The sequence below is a fragment of the Nyctibius grandis genome, chromosome 5 (genome assembly GCF_013368605.1).
Source record: "Nyctibius grandis isolate bNycGra1 chromosome 5, bNycGra1.pri, whole genome shotgun sequence".
NCBI classification, from domain to species: domain Eukaryota; kingdom Metazoa; phylum Chordata; class Aves; order Nyctibiiformes; family Nyctibiidae; genus Nyctibius; species Nyctibius grandis.
This window is the reverse complement of record NC_090662.1, coordinates 72784249-72793863: the sequence shown is the minus strand read 5'-3', so window position 1 is coordinate 72793863 and position 9615 is coordinate 72784249. Positions and strand designations below refer to the sequence as shown.

The 9615-nt window shown below is 41.3% G+C and overlaps 1 protein-coding gene across 2 annotated transcripts in view; it reads left to right on the top strand.

The window, feature by feature from the left end:
- Positions 1-370: 370 nt before the first annotated feature.
- Positions 371-9615, top strand: part of DCP1B (decapping mRNA 1B) — a 54630-nt gene continuing 45385 nt past the window's right edge. For both annotated transcript variants that reach the window (XR_011048193.1, XM_068400797.1), the window contains exons 1-3: positions 371-523; positions 1530-1570; positions 4127-4254. Coding sequence is in view for 1 of the 2 variants with exons in the window: in XM_068400797.1 (XP_068256898.1) it covers positions 371-523; positions 1530-1570; positions 4127-4254 (322 nt within the window). In the remaining variant the exon portion in view is untranslated. The remainder of the gene's footprint in view (positions 524-1529; positions 1571-4126; positions 4255-9615) is intronic.

Genomic DNA, 9615 nt, shown 5'->3' with positions numbered 1-9615 from the left:
AACATCTTGTTCCTCGGGCGCGCAGCTGCCGCTCCAGAAAGAAAGCCAGGCAGCGGCCTCCCCAGCGGCAGGCAGGGGCCTGAAAACGAAGGGTGCCAGCACAGCGGGAAAACCAGCCAGCACAGGCGGGCGGCTGCCGACAGAGGCGCCGCGATGCCGGCTGGCCTTCCCCGTCTCCCCGCCAGGCCGCCCCTCGGCTTGCCCCGTTGCCAACAGCAGCAATCCTCAGCCGGCGGCGCTCGGCGCTCGATTGCGGCGTCTAGACTCCGACTCTCCCGCCCGCTCTCGCTCCGACTGGGCCCCCTCCCCTTCCTCTCGGCGTTGGATTGGTTGCGCCTACTAGGAACCCTGTGTTGTTGTCGGAGGCAAAATGGCGGCGGCGGTGGCCGGGGCCGCCCTGCTGGGCAAGGGACTGGACATCAGCCTGGCGGCGCTGCAGCAGCACGACCCCTACATCAGCAGCATCGTGGACGTGGCCAGCCAGGTGGCGCTCTACACCTTCGGGCACCGCGCCAACGAGTGGGTACGTGAGGCCGCCTCTCCCCGCACCCTCCGCCGGGAGAGGCGGGGCGAGGGGAGAGGCGGGGCGGGGCGAGGGGAGAAGCGGCCCCGCCCACGACGGGGGGAGGGCGGGGCGTCGCGGCAGGGGGGTGGGCGGTGAGTAGGCCCCGCCCCTCCCCTGCGCACGTGGCGGGGGCGGGGGGGGGAAGGGCGGGCGGTGCCCTGGCTGAGGTGCGAGGGCTGTGCTGGGGGGCCTTGGTCCGGCCGGGTGTCCTGGGGTGCTCCTTGCCCTCACCGAGCTGGGTGAGGGCTTGTGCCCGGCTCAGCCTCTCTGGGGAGTGTGAGAAGTGCTGTGGTGCCTGGGAAGCGGGTTTTGAAAGGCTCACAGGGCTGTAAAAGACTGGGGTTTAAACCAGGGCCTCAGGAGCTCCTCTGCTATCTGAACATCTATGACGGAACCAAAACGCATGCAAAGTGTATTGGGGTTACAAATACCAAAAAAGGCTATTTATGATTTAAAAAAATAAATGACTTGGGGAATCTTTTGGTAATTTAACATTCTGGCTGTTAGCGAGTAGTTCTTGGTTTGCTATAATGGTGAGGCTTAGGGCCTGTGTTTGAAGGACCCATGCGAGCTGCCTTTTGTGTGGTTTCCCCCTTACCCGTCCTGAGGGTTGCCCCTGAGGGCAGGTGCTGTTTGGAAACTGCTCTCCCCGAATCTGGCCTGTGCATCACCCTCAGGTGTAGTGGAGAGTTAATCCAGAGCAGTGTTTAGTTTCATGGTGTCGAGCCTTTAGCCTTTTCATATCTTTTTATAAAACTTGAGTCAGCTGCACAGTGACCTGTGCTAGCTCTAGTCTCTCGTCACCAGCTGATAAAGCTGTGTTTAGTTATTTTAGTTAGTTAGCTAGTTATATCGTGGCTTAGGTAAGAGAGCTGTAACTGATGGTAAAACAGCGATAAAGGAGGGGCTCACTGACGGCTAGCAAAATGCTGCCCTGATTCCAACTTTCTTTTATTTTCTTCAGGAGAAGACTGATGTGGAGGGAACGCTGTTTGTTTACACAAGGTGAGAACATAATGTTTTAATGTATGCAGGTGAAACCTGTGGATGTGGAAAAGCTAGCTGGGATGGAACGTGGCTGAATTAAATTAAAATGCTACTCCTTGTTCAAGGCTGAAAAGAAACTGAAACTGGCAGAGGCAAATGCAGGGAAGAAAACACTGGGAAGGAGACATCACCTTATATTTGAATAAGACTTCCAAATGTGGTTTAAATCTCAATATAGATAAACCATAGAAATCTGTTATGTTATTTTAAATAGGATGTAGCATTTGCAGTTTAAAAGGTGTCTGAACAAAAAACAAATAGTGAAATAAATAATGGTATTCCTTAAAGTAAGGGAACGGTAGAACTTATGAATTATTGTGTTTCCTACTTATGGAACTTTCATACTATTTGTGTCTGATTGTTCATTTTTCATGCATATTTCATCCAACGTTTTGGGTGTTTTTAATGCTTTCTTTTAGCAGCAACTCGGGTTGTGGCTTTTCAGAGCATTGCTTACATCGTGTACCTTAGATCTGTTGTAAAGCCTGCGCTATGTTTGGGTTTCCAAGTTAGTGCCCCAGCATTTCCCTGTGACTATTGTTAAAATCGGAAAATAATAGACTAAGCAGATCTTGCAGTAGCTGCTGGCGTGGGACACCAAAGCAGAAACTTTCTCCTTCAACATTTATGTTGATGAGGATCTGGTAGGAGAGCTGAGAAAGCAAGAGATTGTTTTGAGAAGGTGAGAGATGTATGTGTGAAGTGACAGGGAGGCCCAAGAGACTGTGAGCTTTGTGTGAAGTGCGAATGCTGGTTTTAATCTTTTGAGCTGTTTGGTACCAGCAGTGGAAATTGTCATCAGTAATTTTTCTAAGCTGCTTTCAGGTAAGTGGAGATAAGAGGCTGTTACAATTACCACCACAAGAAGAAAGAACTGGCCCTTAGTTGTGCTAGCAGTAGGTGGAGGTGGCTAGTTGTGTACTGCAAAACAGAAGTAGAATTTCTCTGGTATACGGGTTTTAAAACTCCAAAACTGACAACATGTAACTTGTCACTTCTAGCATCTGTGTGATCTTTCACTGTTCTTTTTGTTGGCTGAGGAAGTTTCCATTTACAGCAGAGATTGCTACCCTGGCTGCCCTATAGGCAACAGTATGGAACAGGTTGTGAGCTGTGAGTAACATCATACATTGCCCTCCCCATCAGTTTTAACTTTAATTTCCTGTGGCTTTGAACAAAGTTATAAAGTCTTGCGGAAAAAACATTGCCAACAGACCATAGGCTGGAGACCACTGGTGTTGCCTTTGTTGCTTCTCATTGCTGTTGTGACAATGCAAAGGAATGTGACCATTTTACTTGAGCTGACTTATTTATCACTTGTCTCATCTTTGTGAATTCTGAGGAACAGTCAAAAAAATCAGGCTTCCAGCTGGGTTAACAGCAGTGGAAGTGGCCTGTTTTTTTTTTGTTTCCTTGTTTGGGTTTTTTTAAAAGTGAAATACTGACTGATGCAAACAAGGATTCTTGTTAAGGATTCCATTTTTGTTTAATTTTCTGTTGACTCCAATCCTGTAATGCAGGTTCCTGTGCTTTGGATTTCATAGAGAAATCCACCCACCAGCAATTACCAGAGATGGCACTTTTCCCAAATGTTTAGCCATCATCTTTTCCTTTATTGTCATACTTGGTTTGAAAGTAGTATCTCCTGTCAGGATCGTGATAGGTTTAACAGCTCACATGAATAAAAATTACCTAACTTGAAGTGTAACCCCCATGAACAAGCATAATGATTGAGAGTCATAGAATCATAGAACGGTTTGGGTAGGGAGGGACCTTTAAAGATCATGTAGTCCAGCCACCCTGCTGTGGGCAGGGACGTCTTTCACTACATCAGGTTGCTCAAAGTCCCATCCAACAAAGCCTTGAACACTTCCAGTGATGGTGCATCCACAGCTTCTCTGGGCAACCTGTTCCGGTGTCTCACCACCCTCAATTTTGTTCTTATGCTTTAGATGGTATGGAAAATGCTATCTGGGATGACTGTTACTATCTGCAATTGTTAACCTGAGTGTTAAAATATATACTTGTTCTGGTCCATGACTGAATTGTTCTAATTGCTGTTTTCTACTGCAGCAAGAAACTATAGGGTAGATGGTGGTGGCTGGATAACGTGATGCTGATGGTCTGGGACAAAGTAGCGTTTTGTAACATCTTGCCTGTTCGGAAGTTGTAGGCCTGATAACTTGAAGTGAAAACTGGACAGGCATATATGATTATGCTGTGACTAAATCCTTGGACCTCAAATGGTAGTATCACAGATGTGGCATAGTCTCCGTAGCTATTGTGAGGCCAATGGTGCTTCTGTTATTTCTCATACATAATGTAGGGATTTGACATAATTAAAAGGATTGCACAAAACACTGCAAGAGTCAATTGTTATTTCCTTGGCAACAAAATTAGATGTTTGTACTATCTCTTAGAAATAAAACAATTTGGAAGAACTATACAACAAAGAAATTCTAGTAATTTCTTTTTTTCCTTGACTTGATGTGATTTCTAATTGATAATTTTCAGATCGGCTTCTCCAAGGCATGGCTTCACAATTATGAACAGACTGAGCATGGAAAATCGAACAGAACCTATTACTAAAGACCTTGATTTCCAGCTGCAGGACCCTTTTCTACTGTACAGAAATGCCAGATGTAAGTATGTGATATGTTGGGTTAAATACTGAAGAAGTCATCTGCTTTTCAGAGCCTGTTCTTGGTTAAGGCAGTCCAAATGGTTAGACTGCAGCTTTCAAGGGCTGAAACTAGCTGGTTAATAATTACGATTGAAGGAATACATTTTGCTTTTTGACATGCTGAAAGAGAAAAGTCACTCAGTGCTTCCTAAAATGCTACTCTTCTAAAGAAAGTATTAGAATGTGCTTAACAGTAATCTCTTAATTTAACTGACAGAAGGTAGACTTTTATGTTCGTCTGCATGTGATGGGCATAGAGACTCACAGAGATACTGTGTGTGTTCTGAATATACCCCAGTCAGGGTTGGGAGGTATCGTCATAGAGCAGATCTACTGAGGGTTGGAGTGATATTTGTAGTCTTGGTTTTCTGCATAAAAATGGACAAATGCAACCAATTCAAACCCTGTCTTCTGCTCCAGCTCCAAAATATTGTCCTTACAGCAAGTTGGAAGGCAGGTTTCTTCTAAACTATTAGGGTTAACTCTTGACAAAATAGCGTTGAGCCTAATTTAAACTGATGAAAGACAAGGTTATTACTTTGGGCTCTGTGTTTATCTTGCATGATTATACAAGAATTAGCAAGTGTCAGGCAAACTCAGAAATAAGTGGAAGACATGAGAAAGCTGTACTTTTACATGCAGATATACATACAGACTGTTACAATGTGCAATTATATGAGAATGAGCAATTATAAATATAGAGTTTATATCTGTACTTGGAAGCACAGCTGTAGTATGATCTATACTTTGTGCTTGATGCATAAAAGCAGATTGCAAAAATGTTTTATGTAAACTGTAATGTGAAAGTGTTCCTCCTGGATGAAGTAAAAGCAGAGGAAATTCGTGGCATACAAAACACCCCAGTTTGATAATCTGCTAGACCTTTTTACTTCATAAACTTAATTTGGAGTTGAAAGTATATCAAGAGGGAATCCTGTTGTTCACACACACGGTGTGGTAGAAATAATGGAGAAATAACATTTTAAATAACCTAAATGAAACTTCTATTTTTGAGAATATTAGATAGGCTGATAAAGAACTGAAAAGAAATGCAGACATCTCCAGGCTAACCTAGACTAGACCAGACATTAGGATTTTAAGTACCATGAGACCTATTCATTCCATCTGATTTTGAAAAGTCTTTCCTATGTATATGTAATCTTTTTTAATCTCATTTTGAAATTCCATTAGGAGTTTATGTACGTATATGCTAATATATACCTTTTGAATCTGTTCTATTAATTTTTCATTTTTGTTGAGACAATTGATATAAAGAGTAATTAGAAGTTGTCATAACTCTATGCTGATATGAAGTAAGACAGTCTTTAGTCTGAGGACTACACGTAAAATGTGATTCTTTTGTTTTTTTATGAGGAGAAAAATTTGGGGGGGTTGGGGAGGTGCAAGACGTTTGTTCACTAAGGGATGTCAGAATTTTAGATTTGCAGGGTCTCAAATATAAGTAGTAACATAATGTTTCTGAGCAGTGGGCCTATGTGCATGTAACCAGTGTGGGGCTTTTTGGCTAATTGTGCAACAGCAAAATGCAGAAGTCTTCTTTTCTGGATTCTTCTGTCTAGGCAATGGTTCTTTTAGGGTTGTTACTGCTTTAAGGCCTGCTCTGTTTCTCACATTGCCCTGCCAGTGAGTAGGCTGGGAGTGCACAAGAATTTGGGCGGGGATGCAGCTGGGACACTTGACCCCACCTGACTAAAGGGATACCCTAGACCATATGATGTTGTGCTCAGCAATAAAAGCTGGGGGAAGAAGGAGGAAGGGGGGATGTTTGGAGTTATGGCATTTGTTTTCCCATTACACATGATGGAGCCCTGCTTTCCTGGAAATGGCTAAATATCTGTATGCTGATGGAAAGTAGTGAATTAATTCCTTATTTTGCTTTGTTTGTGCACACAGCTTTTCTTTACCTATTAAACTGTCTTTATTCTCAACCCACAAGTTTTCTCAGTTTTGCACTTCTGATTCTCTCCCCATCTTGCTGAGGGGAGGGAGCGAGTGGCTGTGTGGAGCTGAGCTGCCAGCTGGGGTTAACCCACAATGCCTACATTGACAATTTGCCAGTGGCAACATGAAAGTAACAACAGGTTTCTTTCAGTTTGGGATCTCTGGACCGCAAGATCTGATAGCTTCTTGACCTTGTGGCACTCTTCACTGTATCATTCCCTTGAGTGCAACCACGAAAAAAAGAAACAACATCCCCAGCCAGTGTACTCCTGGTTTTCTAAAGTCATCTTCAGCCTGGGTCTGTGGGTCTGATTTTTACCACAGTTAGCTGTTTGATCTAACTATGGGTAAATCTATATCTGTTATTTAATTTGAGAATTTTGTTGTCTGAGGGAAGATTTATGTTTGCTTTACTAAAAAAAATCCACTAGTTTAGGATTTCAGATAGTATCAGATGTGTTACAGGTATAGGGATGTGTTACCGCTAGTTAGTTGTCTTCCTAAAATACTCTTACAAAGGCTTAGTCATTAGTTCTTCAAGAAAACTGAAGGTCTTGCTACTTCAAAGGAAAAACTTTTGTTTTCTCAGATTTTCATGGAAACATCTATGTTTCCAGAGGAAACTGACATTACAGACCCATAGAAGAGAAGTTATTTACCAACTCATTTGACTATTCCAGGTTTTCTTTAGGTCCCTAGAGTTTGTTCATCTGGTGGTTTCTCCACCGAGGTGCGGATACATCTAGCCCTTTCTTCCTTACTGTGTATTTCAAAGCCTTTGCTACATAAAATAAAGGAATCTCCTCGACATTAAATATCTTATTTTCACTAGGGTCTCATCCAAACATGATTTTGAATATGTCTTGAATTTTCTGTATGAATATTTTCTGTGTGTTTTGCTTTATTATACAACTTGTCTTTATAATTTTTGCAGAACTAAGGCTTCAGGCTTCTTCCTTATTAAATGGAGTTTTCATCCAAAACTGGTTTTTTTAGGCCTTATTGTAATGTCATTTTTATCTCCTGCTTCCAGATACTAACAAGGAGTACTCGGTAATAGCGGTTTACTTGGCAAAACAGTAGATAGTTTGGCAGTAATACTTCTCAGGATCTGGAAACAAGTTATCTTTTTCTAACCTTTTGTTTGACTTGGTTACTTCTTACTCTGTTTTTCATATATATCTTCTTTTTAGATATAACAAAACTAGCAGAGTTTCTTCTGTTTTTCTAATTGGTATAGTTGCTTTCCCACATAACAGGACTTACATTTGGGTTTTGTGACAACGTAAATTTCAGAAAAATACAAAAGCAAGCATTTGAAGGAATAAATAAGTCCTGCCCAGTGTTATGTTCCTTCCAGTATTCTGCGTGTTTGTTGAAACCAACTTCATTTCAGTACAGCTGAATATCTATGGCTAGTTGTATCACACAGTCTAAAATAATGTTCCTGGCAGCAAAAGGTGGTACTTGACAAGTCTGCCAACATTTTGTCATGGTATAGCTATCATTTTGTAAAGATTGCTTTGAATCCAATATATGATTACAATACAAAAAGCTTTCCAAAGTTATACACAATAAATAGAAGTTTTATGAACACTTAAAATAAGAAAAGGAGTATTTTGATCTTACTTTTTACCGATTTTCATATTTCTTCTATTATTCCATATGATCTTGTTCATCTAAAGTTGAAATACTGTCTAAACACTGTGTTGCAGACACCTAGAGTCTAATACCAGGACTTTCTGGGCTGGATTTGGGATCCATGCCAGTTAATGTTTGCACTGATCCGCTATTTCACAGAAAAGTTTAGTTTGGGAAATCTGTTAGGCTAGAGCTAGGGTTATTCGTTTCAAAGCCAGGAGGGAAGCTCTCATTACAGTTTTCAATGCCAGCAGAAATCCTTGTCCGCCAAGAAACAGAAGGTTTATGGATCAAATTGGTATTTTCAATGTGACCTTTAAACTTACGTAGTTGACTGCAATTTTAGATGCTCTCTCTCTGAGACCAAGTAAGACAGTAGTTCTGTTTTTGTTTAGATCATTTAACGATTTTTAGGGTTTTAAAAAAATACCCTGGGATCTATATTTGAGTAATCTTAACTACATAAGTACCACTTTTTTGGTTGATCTTTGGTGGTATTTGTTGTGAAAACCAATGTTTAGAGCCTGTTACTTAAGACTTGATGCTGATTAATATGAGACAGTTCAGAAGAAATGCATAACTGTAAATTATTGGTTAAAATAACTTAATTTTCTCCTTTTAGCACTGATCAGTTATATAATTACTCGCAACTATTCCCAACTGTATATTGTACCAGGTGTATTTGGGTGTATGCTGGGTCAGTCAATTATTTCTTGAGTCGACTGGTGTATCATTTCATCACTGAATACTGTTTTTCGTGTTTACAGGACACACAGAATTTGGTGAATATTAAGTTGCATATCTTAGAGCTAGCTTCACCTTGAGCATTTCAGCTGCCAGAAAAAAATACAAGATCTTACCTTGTAATAGTTAGTATGCTAATTATGCTGATAGTCTGATACAGGTTAATTGCATGCTTTTGTGCTATAGCAAGTGGAGAAAGAAACTATGTGACAGATCAACAAATATTATATATCTGAGTATGTTCTGTACCTGTGTGGGCATAGAAGTTACTTTTCATTTCTGTGCCACAATTGTAGCAAGGCGTTTGATCATGTCATCTCCTAGGCTTGAAACTGAATGACACTTCCTAGTCAGATGTGGCGTATTCTACTGAATCTGAGCTTTTGCAGAGGTTCAGGAAGGGGTACAAAAGCTGACGAGACATGCCTGGTTTTGTTAAAACTGTCTAGACATATGCAATAAGTACATAAGTTCAAACTCATTTCAGTTGTCCAATTTAACCTGCCATCGTATGTCTATCAGAACCCTGAAAATTTAGTAGTATTTTCCCTGATTCCCACACTGCAAAGACATCCAGTAGATGGGATGGGAGGGCAAGGAAAGATTGCCAGCTGTCCAGAGAAGTAGCCTAAGTTTTTTTGGGTTTTTTTTTGTTTGTTTGTTTTGGGGGGAGGTTCCCTGTAGGTCATAGTTATTTATGTATGAAATTTTTTCCAAATATGTGCTTCAGGGCAAATGATTGTAAAATCTTTAGGAAAAGATGATGGTGTATATTTTTCTCAAACTATTATTTTTCATTCTTAAATTCTACATTACAGCATCCTAGAGCCCTCTCAAATAGAGCACCTCATCTTCTTGGAGACTAATTGTGGCTCATTTCAGTTCACCCTTCTAAGTAAATACATCCTGGTAAAAAATTTTAAATGGATAACAAGTGTCCCACTTCTGTAGGCATTTCTGAAGACCCATTGAC